Genomic DNA, 21,622 nt, shown 5'->3' on the forward strand with positions numbered 1-21,622 from the left:
AAAGGGAGAAAAAACGCTTTTGTGGTTAAAATAGGCGGAAAAAAAAAAAAAAAAGAAAAAAGGCTTGTTGACATAAAAAGGGGCGGGGGAGGGGGGGGGAACCGTATCTAAGGAAAGGAGCATCGGATAACAAAGAATGGAAGGGATATATGGTGAGCAGGGCTGAAGTCGTCCTGCCCCCTCGCGCTGTCACAGCGGCAGCTGCCAGCGAGGGTCACAAAGCCTCTACTGCTGTGCTCTGGCGCGGCTGTGCCGCCATGCAGCTATGGAGAGAAGGGGGAGGGGAGGCGAGGCAGGTATTTCAGGATGCGCAGCCCTTGCTTGTGGGGTCGGAACATGAACGTGTTCCTCTGGGGATAATGCACGTCCCGTTGTGAAACGGTAAGGAGTTCCCTTGTGTGTGGCGCCAGCCTGGCGTTGTTAGTTACAGGACGCGGCGGTGCCGCCTCTGCGCTTCACTGCAGCAGCTTTTTCTCTTCGCTGGAAAATGAGAGCTGTAAAGGGACGAGAAGCTGGTCTGTACTGCTGCACTCAGAAACGCACTGATAGGTGGCCAACTGCGAGCTATGTAGCAGCAGAAATACTGAGGATTTTTATAAGAGGAATGTTGTATGTTTAACGAACCCTAAAATTCTCTGACTTCTTAAAAAATTATTTAACATTGCAAAGATATGCTTAGATCTGTGATTTAACTTGAATGCTCTGGGAAATGTTAATGGGTGGGTCCTTTCTTTCTCTTTGTCAGATATGCAGCTTTTATTCTAGTAGTTAAGTCATTATTATCAAAATACACCTTGGTTTTGCAAAACCCAAGATTTTTGGAAGACGTGCTGCCGAATTATTTGATCATATTTACTATTTGAGTCAAAACTTAAAATCTTTTCTGTTGACTTAGGTGTAGGACTTTGACTATGAACTGTAGGGAGTATTTTTCATTTGATAGTTTTTTTTCAATGGATCAGCAAAACTCAGTTTAGACTGGTTTGGATAGTCATATGTTGAAAGATGCCTTTTAAAGGTGTAGCAGGAAATGTACAACTTTTTAGTTTGTATAGAAGTATTTTTACTAAATTGCTGTGCATATATGAATAATACAATATAGATTAATTCCAACTTAAATCTTTTTCCTTCCTTTGTTGTTTGTTCTGTTGAAAGTGCACCTTTATTTTTACTACTTAGTTCACTCTTTTGTTATTTCTAATGCACTTAATTTCTGAATATTTTATCAAAATTCCAGTTCTTTGAAAATACACAAATATGTCCACTGAAAGTAGTTTCCTGGAACCAGACTTCTGTATTTTTAAGGAGAATCCAAGAAACTGATAAAACATTTTTTTCCTCCTCTTTAGTTCTGTTAAATGCAACGATGCACAAAAAAGGTTTGACGAGACAACTCCAACTTACTGAGTTTGCAACAAAGTCTTTGTTTCTAAAACAACAAACTTGCGAACAACCAAAGAACAGTTTTCAGTGATGGCTGCTTTCTACTCCTTCCCGCATCTCTCTGACTGATGACCTGGGCACACTTAATGCAAAACGAATGAGAATAGGAACTGAAGGTATGAGATTTGTAACACTGCTGTTCCATTCATGAACACTCTTATTCCATACTGTTTTCTTAATTCTGTTTAACTATACCCAAAGCCTTAGAGCCCTTTTAGTTTCCTCATTATGTCTATGTGCCCACATAGCCCAGATGAGGAAAAAACCAAACAAAATAACCTCCCTTCTACTGAGAGGCATTTTTGGGTTTGTTCTTCGATGCTTATAGGGATAGGAAGATTAAATAGGTTCACAACAAAAGCCATTTTAGTAAGGCTTAGGCATGTCACCAAGTGGAAATATTGTGATTTTTCAGTGTGATACTGGAAAAGGCATGAATATTTTTGTGCTCTGTCTGGAAAGAATCAGGATAATGGGCTTTTATGACCTGAGGAAGATGGAGTATTTTTCAGTGAATATACAAGGAGAGTATTTAAACCTGTGAAGGATAAATATTTTTAAATTAGCAGGCCTGGAAAACTTGCCCCAAACTGAACTGGATAAGACAGTCTCTGTCCCACTGATACTTTGATAAATTCTTAAATGCCAAAAAAGACTTGGAAGACTGCTGATGTCTTGCCAGATTTGAAAAAGGACAAACAGAAGGATATCTATATATAAACCATTTAACCTGAAGTCAGGCTTCAGACAGAAGAGCGGAGAAGCTGATAAAAGATTCAGGCAACAGAGGAATTGAATTAATGCAAATCAGCATGGTTTGATATATTAAAAAAAAAATTATGGCAAAATAAACCTTACTTGATTTTTTCTTGATGTTTTAAGTGTATTGATAAAAGTGACTATATGAAAATTGTACATTTATGGCTGAAATGAATGGGTGGAGCTGGCTTACCTTAGAACAGCTGTGCAGGGTTTTTGCCCCTGTCTGTCAGCCCTGCTTGTCTTTTGGAAATACTCATATAATACCTGTTGAACCATTGCGGTAATGGCCCACATGCTTACTTCAGATTACATTGGTAGTCGGGCAGTAATCTGCAGTGGTTCAGTAGCTGCTATGTGAGCAGCTGAGCCCTCCTCTCTTCCCTGGTTGGGAACCTTGCAGAGATGGGTAGGGCAGGCACTGTTCCAGCCATCCCAGCATTAGTAGTAATCTCTTGCAAGTCAGAACCCTTAGACTTAGTACTTCAGAAAATGTTTTGAAATGTGTTAAAAGGATTAATAAGAAACTAATTAGAAAATCTCAAAAATATGCTTTAATGACAGTATGATCTACTACTGAATAAGTTTTGTTTTTTTCCTGAATTCAGTGTGATATGCCCTTGAAGAAACAATTCCCCATTAGTCACCTGGGAGTGAATTACAAAAACTAACAGAATAGTAGAGTAATAAGAATGAGATATTTGGCTTAGCACAGGATAGTTGGGTAAAACTTGTGGCTGTAGAAAGAAATCAGAGTTGATCGTCCTTTCTAACAGTACTAAATTATAATCTAGATATTAATGAACTGTAGGCACAATGATCATAATTTGTTATCTTAAGAATAGTAGCTACATTGTGAAAAAATCTTTGGTCATTAGCACATTTGCTTACCAGTAGTGGTGGTAGTAGAATGCTAAATTCTGTTTCCTTATTAGTGAGTCAGACATCTGATTTATTGGTCTTTCAATGAAGTTCATAATCCAAAATCAGTGTAATGAACTGGAGCCCCAGTTGACTTCAGTATTGTTTGGATTGGGCCTTACTGGAGAAAATAATTTTGTTTTTTTCCACTGTTTTTTGTTCTCTGAAGTAGCTATACAACTTATTCACTAACAAAACAAAAAAATCAGCCTGTTACCATGTGTGACTGAATAATTGTTCAGTTGAAGATTTTAAAAGTTGAAACAAATAGGTTGTAGTGAAAATATTGTCTATATTGTTGAGAAAAAGACATGTTAGGGTTTTACACTTTAAATTATTCTTTAACTTCTGTTCTGAAAAGACTAATTTGTTCTACAGGAAGTTCTGGTAATAATAGCATTTATGACTGAAAAAAAACTAGTAATGGAGGCTGAAATATTTCCATAATAAGATTTAATTAATATATCATAAATTGTTGAGCTTGGGGTTCTTAAGCAGAACCTCTTCAGGGTATGTTGAATATATTGTTTTCAAATAAAGAACACTGATCAATATAAAATTGTAAGTTTTCAGAGAATATTGGTGTTTTTGCCTATCTCTATGGGGTTTTCAGACTAAAAAGAGCACATCCAAATTCCTGTTTCCTGCACAGTTAACACCAATAAAATTTTCTTAACGTAGAAAAATGCACGTCTAAATCTTAACAGTACATTTGCATAAATTTAGGTTGCTGATTAATTTTGGTTTTAGTGTCTGAAAGAGTTATATCCAACTTGAAATTCTGCTTTGATATGTGTATTTATGCAAACTCCTGATTCAGTACAGCATAGTGAAATTTCTTGTCATAATGTCATTTTACTTTGGTAAGAGATTTCTTTTCCTCCATCTCCTAAGAATGAGAAAATGGGTTAGGGAACTAGGAGACCTAGATTATAGTTGTTTCTTATATTGGTGGAGTTAAAGCCTGAAGTTCCTACATCCCCAGAGTTAGTTATTGAAGTAAATCTAGCAATAGGGGTATCTCCATGCTTCCATTTGAATCTAGACCACTCTGCAAAAAGAAACTCAGATTTAGAGTGCAAAAGGGAGCTTGGCTCTGTTAAAGAATTTACGAACATGGGTTTCTCTAGGTTTGCTTTATTCACAACTCAGAGTTGGGCCACCACCGCAGTGAATGGCAACCCTCCAAAAGTTTTCAAATCTTATATACCCTTTTGCTACCCATTGTCCCAATCCAAAGTCTCTGTAATTTCCCAGCCAAAGTCTCTGTAATTTTCCAGTCGATTCTCTGTTCTCATATTGTTATCATCCATCATCTTACCTCATCTATTCTCCATTCTCATGTCTCGGTTCTTCTGGGATTGGTGGTCACAGGCAGAAAGTCTCCCGTCATCATCATCACTTATCTTCTTACACTTCAAAGGTACCTATGAATTTCTAAAGAAACTACTCAGGTTATGTTATTAATTTATCTTGTTCTAAAGTTAGTCACTTACTCCCATGTCTTAGGTCTAAGATGTATGATCTTTTCTCTGTTGATTCAGCTTGACTGGATTCTAAGCCAGCCATGAAAAGGGAGTCTCATAGAACAATTCTGCAGCTCCTAGATATTGTTTTATATGCACCTGCATTCTATTAATCATATCTAAACCAATATCTAATCATTAGTTATATGTCTAATATGAATAGTCTGAAAACAATAAGGCAAATAGTCTTAAAACAATGAGGCTTAAGGCCTAGTTCCTTTTACAACTCTCAAACATAATAGTGAATTTACCGAAGGTGGGTTGTGTTCTGTGTCATGTATTTTCCTTTGGGTTGGATAAAGTATGAAATTGGTATTAGAACAAACAATTCTTCCTCGACTCCCCAGTATAGTGACTTCATACCTGGAGTAGAGAGTCGTATTTATTCTTGATCAAACTGATTCTGGCCCCATGGATCTTGAATATGTTTCTGTGTATGTGTGCAGCGTTACAGCTTCAGACTAAAGGGCCAAGTGTAAACCATTCCTTGCTTTACTTTGGACTTGCTATATGGTCTCTGCTGCGAATGAGGAAATATGTGGTTGTGAACCTTGTCTGACTGAAGAGGGCCTAGAGCAAAGTGTAGCTTATTGTCAGTTTGGACATCTGTTATTTAATAAAAATTGGAGATGTTTTGGATTACCCAGCTTGTGGTAATCAACTAATTCAAATAGTGGTTTTGGTTTTTAATCTGAAAACCTGTGGAGTAATACTTGACATCTGAATAAATCAATAAGTGACTCCTAGCCAATGGTAAAATACTGTCTCTTAGCACTGATGTCCCACTTCCATGTTATTAAAAAAACCCCAAACCAACAAACATTAGACAAAAGGAAGAGGGTGCTTGAAAACTTATATCAGGAGGAGGAGAAGGTAAAAATACATTTAAAAAAAATTTGTTCTTTGGCTTTGCTTCCAGTTTTCATATGCTAAGTGAGTTGTAGCAACAGATTGTCTAAAGATAATCTTTAATTCTGCTCTGAGTCTTCACAAATCAATTGAAATTAGCAATTTGCTGAATAGGTCTCATTTTTGTTATTTGAAAGCATTTAATAGTGTTTCAGCTAAGAGAATTTTGGTGGATTTTATTTGGAGTTCATTTCTTTTAAAGGGAAAAAAAAAATCTTTATTATTGGGTATGTAGTAAGTAAAACTTTTTTCTTTGTGAAATATAGCCTGAAAGTTGGTTTTGTAGAGGGTTGACAGCCACTTCATTTAAGATGCATTACTTGCCCCTCCCCTTCAGTAACTGGATCCGTACTCATTTAATATAAGTACGTTTAAGCTTATTTTTCATGTAAAACAGAGCTATCCAATTGCTATTCTTCTACTGTAGCTCCTCCCCTCATTCATTTTTCTACATTTTCTTTTTTTGTGTTTATACATATTGTTAATGTGGCTAATTATTTTAACTTTGAAATGCATGAGTGAGGATTTCTCAGTTGACAGAAGGATAAAAATATCAGGTTCTTCATTTTATCTGACCTTTCATGCTGTTGTGGTTTAACCCTGGTAGGCAGCTAAGCCCCACACAGTGGGATGGGGGAGAGAATCAGAAGTTGTAACAGTGCGGAAACTCATGGGTTGAGATAAAGACAGTTTAATAGATAAAGCAAAAGCTGCATGTGCAAGCAAAGCAAAATAAGGAATTCATTCACTACTTCCCATTGGCAGGCAGATATTTAGACATTTCCAGGAAAGCAGGGCTTCTTCATCTGAATGATACCCCCTGCCCCACCCCCTGCTCCTCCTTTCCCCCAGCTTTTATTGCTGAGCATGATGTCATATGGTCTGGAATATCCCTTTGGCCACTTTGGGTCAGCCGTCCTGGCTGTGTCCCCTCCCACCTTCTTGTGCACCCCCAGCCTACTCACTGGTGGGGCAACCTGAGAAACAGAAAAGGCCTTGATGCTGTGTAAGCACAGCAATACCTAAATCACCCCTGTGTTATCAATGCTGTTTTGGTCACAAATCCAAAACATAGCACCATATCAGCTACTATGAAGAAAATTAACTATCCCAGCTGAAACCAGTACACATACTAACCATGGATTAACATAATGTAAGTGTACTGGTTTCGGCTGGGATAGGGTTAATTATCTTCCTAGTAGCTGGTACAGTGTGTTTTGGATTTAGTGTGAGATAATGTTGATAATACACTGATGTTTTAGCTGTTGCTAAGTAGTGCTTATCCTAAGTCAAGTATTTTTCAGTTTCCCATGCTTTGCCAGCAAGCAGGGGTACAAGAAGCTGGGAGGGAGCATAGCCAGGACAGTTGACCTGAATGAGCCAAAGGGATATTCCATACCATAGAATGTCATGCTCAGTATATAAAGTGGGGGGAGTTGACTGGGAGGGGCAGATCTCTGCTCAGACATCAGTCAGCAGGTAGTGAGCAATTGCATTGTGCCTCACTTGTTTGGTTTTTTTTTCTTTTTTTTTTAATTTATTTTATTATATTCCTTTTCATTACAATTATCATTTTATTATTATTATTGTTGTTAGTATTATATTTTATTTTACTTTAGTTATTAATCATTCTTATCTCAACCCATGAGTTTTACCTTTTTTTTCCCGATTCCTGTCCCCACCCCGCTGGGTGGGGGAGGAGTGAGTGAGTGGCTGTGTGGTGCTTAGTTGCTGGCTGGGCTTAAACCACGACAGTAAGAAAAAGGTACTCTAGTTAGAATTGACATGCATGTAAAATATGGCACACAGTGACTTCTGTCAATTAAATGTAAATGAATGTGTGATATACTTAATTTCTAACATGTCAGGTGCAACAAATGAAAAAAAGTTTACTATTTATGCAATGTAGTCATAGACTCTCATATAAACCAACAGATTCTATCAGTATTACAATACAATGTCATTTTATAGCACTTCAGAAGTGAAAACATTTTAAAATTATCCACCTTTGCTTGGGCAGGATTGGCCACATAGTGTATGTTCTGAAAAGAAATGTGAACTATAGCTGTTGGCTTTATTAATTAGAATGGCAAACTAGTACTTATCAAATGAATACATGCATGAAATGGGCCACAAACAATTTGCCTTTCTGGATATTTTTTTTTGTTATAACTCTTTGACAGCTATCTGCCTTTTAGGTGGAACCGCCTGATTATAAAATGTACAGAATCCATGGAATAGAATAAATATTTTGGATTGTCTTCATTTCTCTAAAAGTAAGGTCTCCTGTCTAGCATGACCACATTAGGAAAAAGAAATTTATTAAGGTGTGGTGTCATGTGTGCCCCCCTCATTTGTACTGTCATTGAAGTCACAATTCCACAGATGGCAGATTTCTTTCTTGGCCCTTCTTTAATGATGAGACATGATTAGGACATGAAGTTTTGTTTCTTGAAAATGAAATAAACTTGCCATATCAAATGCAGTGAAGCTTTTGTTAGTGTTCCTATCTTTAATAATAGATATTCTTGTTTATATTTTCATTGATTTTAAATTTTGAAAGATTAAACAATTTTCAAAACTTATATTGGAGAACTAAGTCCAACCTTTTTGGATAATTTAACCTATTTTTTAATTAGCTTGATAATTCAATTAAGAATTGTCTGGAAGAGCAAAGCTGATTACACAAGCAGTTACTTAACCTTGTAATTACAAAGGTCAAAGGCTTAGTGAGGGGGTACACAAATTGCTCTTCTGTTAGCATAATTTTCAAGATACTGCAAATACAGTTTGCAAGCTATGTTCCATAATAAAATAAAAACTAAATATGAGCTTTTAGATATTTGATAATTCTAAAGTACTACAGTAGCAATGAAAAAAGAATGTTGTCCTGTACGCTTTTTTTATATTTTTCTCTTTTGAGTTACAGGTGCCATATTTGCTCAGGAAATTCTTGCTGTGAAATTGGCAGGGTAACTTGTACATGTAGGAAGTGCTATGTTTCCTGTTACTCTGCTGAATGACTTATTTGAAAATAAGAATTTGATAGTCTCATATGTAAAGAGCTTCAAACGTGGTTACCCAGGCTTTAATTATCTTATGTTGTTTGTTTACATGAATAACTTTGGGGTTTGGTTTTGGAAAATGGGAAACAATTTGAATTTTATCATTTAATTTAGTGTGCGTGTTTCTTCATAATGGCTGAATAATTGTGGTAATGTTTTAGGACTGTGTGACAATATTACCCAAAATAAAGATTGCTTAAAATGGATGTATGACTTATTAACATAATCACTATAATATTTTATTTTATGATTTATATGCTATATCTTTCCTACTCTTCCTCTTTGTATTTATAATATAGGGTATCTCAATATTAAGAATGGCCTTTCATCTGTTTCTTTAACTGTGCAGTATTTCCACTTTTTGTGTTAGAAATATATGGATATTTATTTTAGTCTTTACGCCTTGGAGTTTTTTTGCAAAAGACTTGATTGCTATTACATTTGATGCTTATGTTCTGTTAAAATTCCTCAGTATTTACTGTTCTCCTTTTACACTTTTTCATTAGTATGTGTTATTGTAAGGAATGCCAAGCATCTGTGTCTATACTTCACAAAATGTGTGGGCAGTCAACGTCTTCTAGATATGGTTGACAGTGCTTGTTGGCTACTAAAAAATGATTAAATATGATCTATTATCTCTTTAGTTTCTTATTGTTATAATTGAAGTACTTAAAAGTAAGGATGCTTTTGTATAATGGTATGATTTCCCCTTGTGTATTCTGGCTTCCCCTAATACCTAAAGCAATTGTTATCATCTTTCATTTGCTGAATCGTGTATCAAATGGAAGCCTACTGAAAAAAAGCCATTGAATTGATGTTAGTTCTAGGCATTAATAGTTTGGTTTAATGGATTTGAATGAAATGTTTAATAAGTTGAGTGGTAAATGGGAAAGATTGAGATGTAATTTTATGTTTAGATATGGTTTTTCTTTCTAAAATGTTTAAATCTAGTATCTTCTCTTATTTTTCCAGGGCTGAGGGTAGCCCAGGATGGCTGCAGCTTCATATGACCAGTTGTTAAAGCAAGTTGAAGCATTAAAGATGGAGAACTCTAACCTTCGACAAGAGCTAGAGGACAACTCAAATCACCTAACAAAGCTGGAAACTGAGGCATCTAACATGAAGGTATTGCAACCTATGTCTGTGTGTATCACCATTTCTGTTATTGCCTTTTGGTTTTGATTATGTATGAGTGTTTTAATGGACTGGTAGTTGCTCAAGAAATTTTATGTGCTTTTAGATTCCTACAGAAATCCCTTTCCAGGCTGTGTAAGGGAAAACTATTAATTAAATCTACTTGATTATGAAAACTGTTTTTGAAATTTCAAAAACAACATTTCAAAACAGTTTTTAGATACACCTTTCCATTTTCATATCTTCTTTTCTGGTCTGTGATAAGCCCTACCATTTTACCACTGCTGTACTTCCCAGCAGGAAGTCTAGTCTGTTGACATAGTTTATGACAAAGCAGTCATTGCTCAGCTTTTGAAAACCGTGGAGAGACTGGAGATTTTCAGTGTTTTAAGGTAAGTTTAAAAAATTTTAGTTTTATTACAATATTTACTTAACATCCCAAAAAGAAAAGCTCATTTTAAAAATAATACCGCAAGTCTCCAGTCTCTCCCAAGGCCTAAATTTATACTTAGTAATTTCACCCAAATGTGTCTGTCTAGTGTTTATTGGCTAGGTGTAGGCCTTTGGAGCCACCTATCCAAGAGGAAACACTAAGCTCAGATGGAATTTATCTTCCTACTGATCAAAATCCATCTATAGCTACAGTTGTATTTGTGTGATATATGGCACTGAACAAGGTAGAATTTCATAAGCAATATAGCTGCATTAATGTAGTGCTTTTCCTGAGCTGACAAATCCTGTTTCTTGGTGCTACATCTGGGAAAACTGAGCTGCTTTTGGTACCTAAGCTAACATGGCTTAGAAATTTTTGGTATCTCTGCATATACTACTGTATAATGTAGGTATACTCTAAACATTAAACAACATTTGTATGCCCATCTCCTTGGTTTACCGTTTTCATGTGGTAGATTTATTGTTACTTTATAATTATATGAAATGTGCCGATTTGATGAATGTAGCAATTTAAATGTACTTTTAATTGAACTTTCTTTTCCTCAAGCATCTAGATTAAGCTATATATTCATTATAAGAAGAAAATTTTTCTTGTGTTCTGAATTACTGTTACTAGTTATGACAACACTTGAAAGAACTACATATTTTTTAGTTATATTTAATCTTTGAATTGTACTGCAAGATGAAAATGATTCTGCTTTCTGAATTGAAATTATAGTCGTTTACACCAGCTACTTGAAACTATATTTGGCATTAATAATAACTCTGAAATAATTGCTTGTTTGCTTAACTATGTATCAGAAAATTTGAGCTAGATCTGTCACTTCTACTGTTTTTCTTAAGATAATATTATAACAAATTTATCAATAATTCTCCCTTTCTCCCTGTCATTGCAGTCTAAAATAAGGGAGTGAAGAGTAGGAGAGGTGATGATCTTGCTCATAGTTTGAAAAAGGGACAGAAAAAAAGTCTTTTTTTTTTTCCCCCCCCTTCTTTTTCCCCATATAGTTATCTTTTTTCTTTTGACGTTTTTGTATATAACTAAATTTCCAGTGACGTGGGAATAGACCAGCTGTATAAGGTGGTCTCTAGGGCATTAATTTGGTATGTGGGACAGCTTTATGTCCTTACTTCAAATCTGGCAGATCACCAAACAGAAAGTGATTCTATCACACTCCACAGAACTGTCTTTATTAGTATATTTTGAGTAGATATTTCATATTTTCTTTTTCTGAAATGCTTTCCTGGACCTGAGGAATGTATCCTAAAAAACCTCCACCAAACTCAGTATGTTTCTCTTCATTTGGGGTGGAGGGGGGGAGAGGATTGTTTAGATTAATTTGATTTATTTTCTTTTAAACCCTGTTCTATCAAAAAATCCTAACTAGCTCTATTCCTTATGAGTGTTTGCTCCTGGACCTGAAGTGAGACACTGTTTCTTTCCCTTGTTTGTTTCAGATGTATTTGCAAAGTATTCAAACCTTGCTTTGCCTTATCTTGAATTTGAAAGATGGTTTAGGAATGATCTTGGGAATTGGAGTATGTGGGTGAAAAAATTTGAGATCATTGCAGCATTCTCTTTGGTCAAGACATAATTTTAGTTTTATAAGCTTTAGGAGAAGGTACATGGTGACTTTGTTCCACTGAAAGAGACTGCTTGCTTCATAGTTTGTGTAGTTCTAGTGCCATGTTTAGGAATAATTACAAGATAAGTAATTGGAAGGACTTTCAACCTCCACTTTTCTGATTCTTTAGCTACCGTATAAATAATTAAAAGTCCAAATACTTTGAAAAAACAATCCTTTGGGATAGCACATAATTATCTTTGAGATGGAAATAGAGCCCTAGCAGCCTCTCCCACCCAATACAATTCCAAATATTAATGGGAGAAAGGGAGTTGGTAGTGGGGGAGATGAGCTGTGGTTCTCTGTATTTATAGCAACATTGTCATTCTTATACCGTTGTCGTGGTTTAACCCCAGCCAGCAACTAAACACCACGCAGCTGCTCACTCACTCCCCCCCCACCCAGTGGGATGGGGGAGAAAATCGGGAAAAGAAGCAAAACCCGTGGGTTGAGATAAGAACGGTTTAATAGAACAGAAAAGAAGAAACTAATAATGATAATGATAACACTAATAAAATGACAACAGCAATAATGAAAGGATTGGAATGTACAAATGATGCGCAGTGCAATTGCTCACCACCCGTCGACCGACATCCAGCCAGTCCCCCGAGCGGCGAATCCCTACCCCCACTTCCCTGTTCCTATACTAGATGGGACGTCACATGGTATGGAATACCCCGTTGGCCACTTTGGGTCAGGTGCCCTGGCTGTGTCCTGTGCCAACTTCTTGTGCCCCTCCAGCTTTCTTGCTGGCTGGGCATGAGAAGCTGAAAAATCCTTGACATTAGTCTAAACACTACTGAGCAACAACTGAAGACATCAGTGTTATCAACATTCTTCGCATACTGAACTCAAAACATAGCACTGTACCAGCTACTAGGAAGACAGTTAACTCTATCCCAGCTGAAACCAGGACAGTATCCACCCCTTATTCTATACCATTGACGTCATGCACAGTTCCCATACCTTTAGTTACATCCTGATCAATCATCACCTTTCCATCCCTTTAAGACATATGAGCAATGATATATATATATATACACACACAGAGAGATATCATTCCTTTAGTTCATGGGTCATGTTCATAAAATGTTCATTGAGTTCATTTAGTTTCCGACTCTGGGCTCCATCTGTCATACCAGTCTTTCTGGGCAGGAGGGATGGTGCAAAGTCCTCTCAGTCGGTAGAGCAGAATTGGGCTTCAGTGCGGTGTGACAAGCAGGTGACATTTGGCGCAGCAGGAGGATGGTGTGCACCGTTGGATTGTTGCATGCTGGAGTCAGTTCTGGTTCCATCACTACTGCGCTTTGCTCAGTTTTATCACAGTTCTTTTCTTGCTTGATCTAAGTGATTCCTACTATAGTACTATGGATATAGCATATAACACTTACAGTGAGGATAACATACAGTAGCAGGGTTATATAGCAACTAATATACAGTTTAATTCTGGCTATTCTCACCTAAAATTAAATCCCCTTGAGGCACACATCGGACTTCCCCATCTTTTCGCATCACCCACCAAGTGCACCCAGGCCCTTGAGCAAAAGCAATCCCACAAATGGGTTTGCCTTTGCCTGAGGCAGGAGTAACCCAGACTGTCTTCCCTAACATATTTTTTATGTGCACTACAGGGACTTTATCCCCTTCTACAGTATGTAAAAACTCTGACTGGGCAGGGCCACCCCGATTGGCAGATCCTCTGGTGTTGACTAACCAGGTGGCTTTTGCTAAATGTGTATCCCAATGTTTGAAAGTTCCACCCCCCCATTGCTCTCAATGTAGTCTTTAACAGTCCATTGTATTGCTCAATTTTCCCAGAGGCTGGTGCATGATAGGGGATATGATACACCCACTCAATGCCATGCTCTTTGGCCCAGGTGTCTATGAGGTTGTTTCGGAAATGAGTCCCGTTGTCTGACTCAATTCGTTCTGGGGTGCCATGTCGCCACAAGACCTGCTTTTCTAGGCCCAGGATAGCATTCTGGGCGGTGGCATGGGGTACAGAATATGTTTCCAGCCATCCGGTGGTTGCTTCCACCATCGTGAGCACATAGCGCTTGCCTTGGCGAGTTTGTGGGAGTGTGATATAGTCAATCTGCCAGGCTTCCCCATATTTATATTTTAGCCATCGCCCTCCATACCACAGGAGCTTTAACCGCTTGGCTTGCTTAATTGCAGCACATGTTTCACATTCATGGATAACCTGTGCAATAGTGTCCATGGTCAAGTCCACCCCTCGATCACGAGCCCATCTATATGTTGCATCTCTTCCCTGATGGCCTGAAGCATCATGGGCCCACTGAGCCATAAATAGCTCACCCTTATGTTGCCAGTCCAGGTCCACCTGAGCCACTTCAATCTTGGCAGCCTGATCCACCTGTTGGTTGTTTTGATGTTCTTCAGTGGCCTGACTCTTGGGTACATGAGCATCTACATGACGTACTTTTACAACCAGATTCTCTAGCCGGGATGCAATATCTTGCCGCAGTGCGGCAGCCCAGGTGGGTTTACCTCTGCGCTGCCAGTTGCTCTGCTTCCATTGCTGTAGCCACCCCCACAGGGCATTTGCCACCATCCATGAGTCAGTACAGAGATAGAGCACTGGCCACTTTTCTCTTTCAGCAATATCTAATGCTAGCTGGATGGCTTTCACCTCTGCAAACTGAATCGATTCACCTTCTCCTTCAGCAGTTTCTGCAACTTGTCGTGTAGGACTCCATACGGCAGCTTTCCACCTCCGATGCTTTCCCACGATGCGACAGGATCCGTCAGTGAACAGGGCATATTACCTCTCATTTTCTGGCAGTTTATTATACAGTGGGGCCTCTTCAGCACGTGTCACCTCCTCTGGTGACATTCCAAAATCTTTGCCTTCTGGCCAGTCCGTGATCACTTCCAAAATTCCTGGGCGACTGGGGTTTCCTATGCGAGCTCGTTGTATGATCAGTGCAATCCACTTACTCCACGTGGCATCAGTCGCGTGATGTGTAGAGGAGACCTTCCCTTTGAACATCCAGCCCAGCACTGGCAGTCGGGGTGCTAAGAGGAGCTGTGCTTCAGTACCAACCACTTCTGAGGCAGCTTGAACTCCTTCATATGCTGCCAATATCTCTTTTTCAGTTGGAGTATAGCGAGCTTCGGATCCCCGATATCCTCGACTCCAAAACCCCAGGGGTCAGCCTCGGGTCTCCCCAGGTGCTTTCTGCCAGAGGCTCCAGGTAGGGCCATTCTCTCCAGCTGCAGTATAGAGCACATTTTTAACATCTTGTCCTGCCCGGACTGGTCCAAGGGCTACTGTGTGAACAATCTCCCGTTTAATTTGTTCAAAGGCTTGTTGTTGCTCAGGGCCCCATTTAAAATCATTCTTCTTCTGGGTCACTTGATAGAGAGGGCTTACAATCAGACTGTAATTTGGAATATGCATTCTCCAAAACCCCACGACACCTAAGAAGGCCTGTGTTTCCTTTTTATTGGTTGGTGGAGACATAGCTGCTATTTTGTTAATCACGTCCATTGGGATCTGACGACGCCCATCTTGCCATTTTATTCCTAAAAACTGGATCTCCCGTGCAGGTCCCTTGACCTTACTTTCTTTTATGGCAAAACCGGCTTTCAGAAGGATTTGGATTATTTTCTTCCCTTTCTCAAAGACTTCTTCTGCCGTGTTGCCCCATACGATGATGTCATCAATGTATTGCAGGTGTTCCGGAGCTTCACCTTTTTCCAGTGCAGTCTGGATTAGTCCATGGCAAATGGTGGGGCTGTGTTTCCACCCCTGGGGCAATCGATTCCAAGTGTACTGGACACCCCTCCAAGTAAAGGCAAATTGTGGACGACACTCTGCTGCCAGAGGGATTGAGAAAAACGCATTAGCAATGTCAATTGTAGCATACCACTTGGCTGCCTTTGACTCTAGTTCGTATTGAAGTTCTAGCATATCTGGAACGGCAGCACTCAGCAGTGGCGTAACTTCATTCAGGCCGCGATAGTCAACTGTTAGTCTCCACTCCCCATTAGACTTTCGCACGGGCCATATGGGACTATTAAAAGGTGAGCGAGGTTTGCTGATCACTCCTTGGCTCTCCAGTCGACAAATCAACTTGTGAATGGGAATCAGAGAGTCTCGGTTGGTGCGATATTGGCGCCGGTGCACCGTTGTGGTAGCAATTGGTACTTGTTGTTCTTCAACCCTCAGCAACCCCACAATCGAAGGGTCTTGAGAGAGACCAGGCAGGGTAGACAGCTGTTCCGTGCCCTCCGTCTCCAAGGCAGCTATACCAAAAGCCCATCGATACCCCTTTGGGTCCTTAAAATACCCTCTCCTGAGATAGTCTATGCCAAGGATGCACGGAGCCTCCGGACCAGTCACAATGGGGTGTTTCTGCCATTCATTCCCAGTTAGGCTTACTTCAGCTTCCAATACAGTTAACTCTTGGGATCCCCCTGTCACACCAGAAATAGAAATGGGTTCTGCCCCTTCATAACTTGATGGCATTAAAGTACACTGTGCGCCGGTGTCTACTAGAGCCTTATACTCCTGTGGGTCTAACGTGCCAGGCCATCGAATCCACACAGTCCAATAGACCCGGTTATCCCTTTCCTCCACCTGGCTGGAGGCAGGGCCCCTCTAATTCTGGCCAGAGTATCCAGTATTCACTTCTTGTAAAATTGGCTCAGGAGTCCCTTCAAGAGGATCAGAAATAAGATCAGCCCTTCTACTCTGTTTGGAAACCGGAGCGGCATTTTTCCTGGTAGAATCCCCTTTTGTGGTGGTTTTTCCTCGTAGCTCACGTACCTGTGCATTTAGGACCGAGGTAGGTTTTCCATCCCATTTCCTCATGTCCTCTCCATGATCACATAAGTAAAACCACAGGGCACCTCGCGGTGTGTACCTTCTATATTCTCTCTCTTGGGCAGAGGAGCGCTCACTCCTAATAGCTGAGACATTGGTCCTTACAGGTGGGCAACAGGACATCTCCTCTTTGAATTGCTGGAAATCCTCGGACAGCTTCTCCACAGCCGAAATGCAGGCTTGTAGGGAGGAGGAGAGATTTTCTTCTTATTGACGGAGTTGGCGAGCCACTTCATCCACTGTCGGTGTCTCTTCGTCTTTCCAGGTCATTATTGCCAGTGAGTTGGCATAGGACGATGGTGCGCTTCGTAGAAACTTCCGCCACATGGGTCATGTACATTGGACTTCGTCTGGATCTTTGGGTAATTGTGGGTTGTCTGGATCATGATGAATTGTCTCTAGCACAGCTAATTCCCTCAGATATTGGATACCTTTTTCCATGGTTGTCCACTTGCTTGATTGACATATAACATCTTCCTTAAAGGGGTACCTTTCCTTCATGCTTGACAGGAGTCGCTTCCAGAGGCTGATGGCTTGTGTCCCTCTTCCAATTGCCTTGTCAATGCCACCTTCCCTGGCAAGCGATCCCAGCTGCTTGGCTTCCCTACCTTCTAATTCCAAGCTATTAGCCCCATTGTCCCAGCATCGGAGGAGCCAGGTGATAATATGCTCACCTATACGGCGGCCAAAATCTTTTTGCATATCCCGCAGCTCACTCAAGGATAGGGACCGGGTTATTACCTCTGGTTCTGCCTCTTCCTCCTGTTCCCGTGATGACCCTGGTTCGCCTTCATCCTTCGTTAAGCGAACTGATTTTTTTGTATATTTCTTTTTCTGTACGGGGGCAACTGATACTGGTGCAGGTTGGTCCGCTGGTTCAGTTGCAGTACCGCTCGCCGGGTCTTGCATAACCGCAGTGTCTGTTGCCACGGTTTGGGTAGCTGCTGTGCTTGTTGCTGGGGCTGGAGGGACCTCAGTGCCCATTGCCGAGGTTTGGGTAGCTGCTGTGCTCATTGCCGAGGCTGGAGGGGCTGCAGTGCCTGTCGCTGAGGTTTGGGTAGCCACAGTGCTTGTCGCTGGGGCTGGAGGGGCCGCAGTGCCCATTGCCGAGGTTTGAGTGACCGCAGTGCTCATCGTTTTGTTGTTTGGTCCAGAGACCTTCTCTTCCCCTTGAGGGTACTGAGTGGTGTCGAACAGGGCTCGATAGGCATGGGCCAGGCCCCAGCACGTCGCAGTAATTTGTATCTCTCTGGAGCTGCCGGGGTGACAGCATACCTTTTCCAAATATTTTACTAGTTCTTCTGGATTCTGCACTTGTTCAGGGGTGAATTTCCAAAACATTGGAGGTGCCCACTTTTCTAGGTACTTGCCCATACTACCCCACACACCCTGCCACTCATAATTATCCAGCCTTGGGGCAGATCTCTGGGTGATTTTCTTAAATAGTTGTTTAACCTTAAACGAGAGCTGAACCACATTCAGAAGCATGCTAATTCCTAGCAGTAGGGCTAGGACCATGCTGGTCCCAACATCCCAAGAGTATTCAAATTTTTCAAAATTCTCAAACACCATTGTAACTGGACTGAAGGAGAAAGGAGAGGGGAAGGTATCCCACCCATAGACTGGTTTTCCAAGGAGGAAAGGTAAATGGTGTAATTATTAATAGTTTCCCACAGATGGCTCCTGGAGTATAAAGGTGACAATGCTGAGTGCAAGTACCGGATTAATCCCACAGCCGATGACTTTATCATACCATAAACCAGTGTTATACAATACATCAAAGCGAAAACCTTAATCCACCTCCCATGGATGATAAGCAGCAGAAGAGGGACTACATACAGCAAGCGAGGTGATACATAACAGAACTTTAAAAACCAGAGCAACAACTCTAAGAACACATAAATCAACATAATGACCAGCGACTATTAGACTGATATAATGAATGCTTATAACAAATTTGTTTTAACAAGCTTTGGTCAGGTTTGTCATTATCTCAACCCTTCGTGCCCCACGTTGGGCGCCAAAAAGGACTGTCGTGGTTTAACCCCAGCCAGCAACTAAACACCACGCAGCCGCTCACTCACTCCCCCCCCACCCAGTGGAATGGGGGAGAAAATCGGGAAAAGAAGCAAAACCCGTGGGTTGAGATAAGAACGGTTTAATAGAACAGAAAAGAAGAAACTAATAATGATAATGATAACACTAATAAAATGACAACAGCAATAATGAAAGGATTGGAATGTACAAATGATGCGCAGTGCAATTGCTCACCACCCGCCGACCGACACCCAGCCAGTCCCCCGAGCGGCGAATCCCTGCCCCCACTTCCCTGTTCCTATACTAGATGGGATGTCACATGGTATGGAATACCCCGTTGGCCACTTTGGGTCAGGTGCCCTGGCTGTGTCCTGTGCCAACTTCTTGTGCCCCTCCAGCTTTCTTGCTGGCTGGGCATGAGAAGCTGAAAAATCCTTGACATTAGTCTAAACACTACTGAGCAACAACTGAAGACATCAGTGTTATCAACATTCTTAGCTCTGAACTCAAAACATAGCACTGTACCAGCTACTAGGAAGACAGTTAACTCTATCCCAGCTGAAACCAGGACAACCGTTTATTTTGTTCTGTGGGCTAGGGTAGAAACATCTCATAGTGATTCTTTGGACTGTTGATATATTTACTTGTTTCTCCTTTATTGCCTTATTTCTTTCCACAACTAATTAAACAATATACATGGGAAGGGCATTTTAAAGACAATATTCAATATTTTTGAAGAAAGGGATTTTGTAAGCAGTAGTGTTAAAACTGTTGTGCAAGTGTGCCTCATTTTAATAATTTTTCCATCTCAGAAATGTAAGATAATCATACTAGAATTAAAAGCTTAACATGAACTCATCTTGTAGATGCATTTATTATAAACTGACCTGTATAAGAATAATGTCTGAATGCTTCATGTTTAAAGCTAAATTTCATATTTAAAAGTGAAAACTGTCCATTTGCAGACTAGAAAACATGTTGGGGTAAATGAAGATGGATGCGATATCAGGGGTGCCAAAACAATTAATAAAACAATGTCTACTTTGTTTTTTAATTTGTGTTTTCTTAGGGATTGACTGTTCAAACAAAAGAAATCCCTGAGAATATTATGACATACTTGGGAAATGCAGCTGTTACTATTAGCTTACTGTAAGATGAAATAGTATGGAAAAAATGTTCTCTTTAAATAAACAGATATGCTGTTTTACAGTCAATGCAACAATGATGCTGGCCCATAAATATAGGAGAATTGTTAAAGTCTCTAGATGTGTAGGTAATGAGAGTAACTACATAAAACACAGACTATGGACAAATTTAGAAAAAAGATGGAGATATCAATTTTATTTTTGTTCAAAACCTGTAAAATTCAAAGAGACAAAAAATTGGTGCAGTGCTAGTTATATCTACTTTCTGTCTATAAATGTAGAACTCTTGTCAGAAAAAGACCTCAATTTTTATATATATATTGCTGTTTTGGGTTTGTGTGGCAGGGTTTTGGTAGCAGGGGAGGGGGCTACAGGGGTGGCTGCTGTGAGAAGCTGCTAGAAGCTTCCCCGGCTCCAAGTTGGACCCACCTCTGGCCAAGGCCGACCCAATCAGTGATGGTGGTAGCACCTCTGGGATAACATATTTCAGAAGGGGAAACCTGCAGTGGAGGGGAGTGGAATGCGAGAGAAACACCTATGCAGATACCAATGTCAGTGAAGAAGGAGGGGGAGGAGGTGTGCCTGAGGGGGTGATTCCCCTGCAGCCCATGGAGGTGAATGGTGGAGCAGATGCCCACCTACAGCCTGTGGAGGACCCCATGCTGGAGCAGTTGGATGCCCCCCAAGATGGCCGTGACTCCATGGGAAAGCCTGCGCTAGAGCAGTCAGTGCCTGAAGGACTGCAGCCTGCGGAAAGGACCCATGTTGGAGAAGTTTGTGGAGAACTGTCTCTTGTGGGAGGGACCCCATGCTGGAGCAGGGGAAGAGTGAGGAGTCCTCCCCCTGAGGAGAATGAAGTGGCAGAAATAAGGTGTGATGAACAGACTGTAACCCCCATTCCCCATCCCCCTGTGCTGTCGAGGGGAGGAGGTAGAGAAAACCTGGAGTGGAGTTGAGCCTGGGAAGAAGGGAGGGGTGGGGGGAAGGTGTTTTAAGATTTGGTTTTACTTCTCATTATCCTTGTTTTGATTTGATTGATAGTAAATTAAATTGATTTGTTTTTTTCCCCAAGTTGAGTCTGTTGTTTTGCCTGTGACCGTAATTGGTGAGTGATCCCTCCCTGTCCTTGTCTCAACCCACAAGCTTTTCTTTATATTTTCTCCTCATCCCACTGGGGCTGGGGGGGAAGTGAGTGAGTGAGGGGCCTCATGGTGCTTTGTTGCCAGCTGGGCTTAAACCATGACAATTGCAAATGAACACATTTCTGTTTAGTTTGTGTAATTGACAAGTATTTTTTTTGTCAGTGTATATTTCTTTATGTAATATATTAATATGAATTAGCTCTTTCCACATGTAAGATCTTGGTGGGAATAAGTACATGTAATTTAACTTCAGGTATTCAAGCAGCAGCAAAATAATAACTTGGGTCATGCTTGATTTCCACATTCACTCTGCTTTGATTTGACAGTAAAATGAGTAATGTGTTCTCTTGTAAGAAAACAATCTATTGTACACAGTGTTCTGTGATTAAAAAGCTTTTCCTTTCATTTTTATATAATACATGTAAATTTATATTCTGTATAATATTTTCCAACTTATTTAATTGCCTCTATATTATGTCCACATGTATCAATAATAAAATAGGAAGAATGTCATTTGAACTGATTTTGATTTCTTACATTAGAATGCTTCTCAAATGATTTATGTCCTATAGGGAATAAAATCATGCAAGTACAAGCTGTATTTTCTGCCC

At 40.2% G+C, this 21,622-nt stretch overlaps 1 protein-coding gene across 7 annotated transcripts in view; it reads left to right on the plus strand.

Annotated features, from left to right (window-relative positions):
• The window catches only part of LOC128136137 (adenomatous polyposis coli protein-like), a 151,108-nt gene that overhangs the window by 14,810 nt on the left and 114,676 nt on the right, over positions 1-21,622 (plus strand). For 3 of the 7 annotated variants that reach the window (XM_052775298.1, XM_052775303.1, XM_052775304.1), the window contains exons 1-3: positions 106-381; positions 1,350-1,559; positions 9,596-9,748. In XM_052775298.1, the coding sequence (XP_052631258.1) occupies positions 9,614-9,748 (135 nt within the window). In that variant the 5' untranslated portion in view covers positions 106-381; positions 1,350-1,559; positions 9,596-9,613. Of the gene's footprint in view, positions 1-105; positions 382-1,349; positions 1,560-9,595; positions 9,749-21,622 lie in introns of those variants that run through there. The other 4 variants (XM_052775300.1, XM_052775299.1, XM_052775301.1 and 1 more) reach the window with 2 other exon arrangements.

Source organism: Harpia harpyja, chromosome W (genome assembly GCF_026419915.1).
Source record: "Harpia harpyja isolate bHarHar1 chromosome W, bHarHar1 primary haplotype, whole genome shotgun sequence".
In the NCBI taxonomy this organism is placed as follows: Eukaryota; Metazoa; Chordata; class Aves; order Accipitriformes; family Accipitridae; genus Harpia; species Harpia harpyja.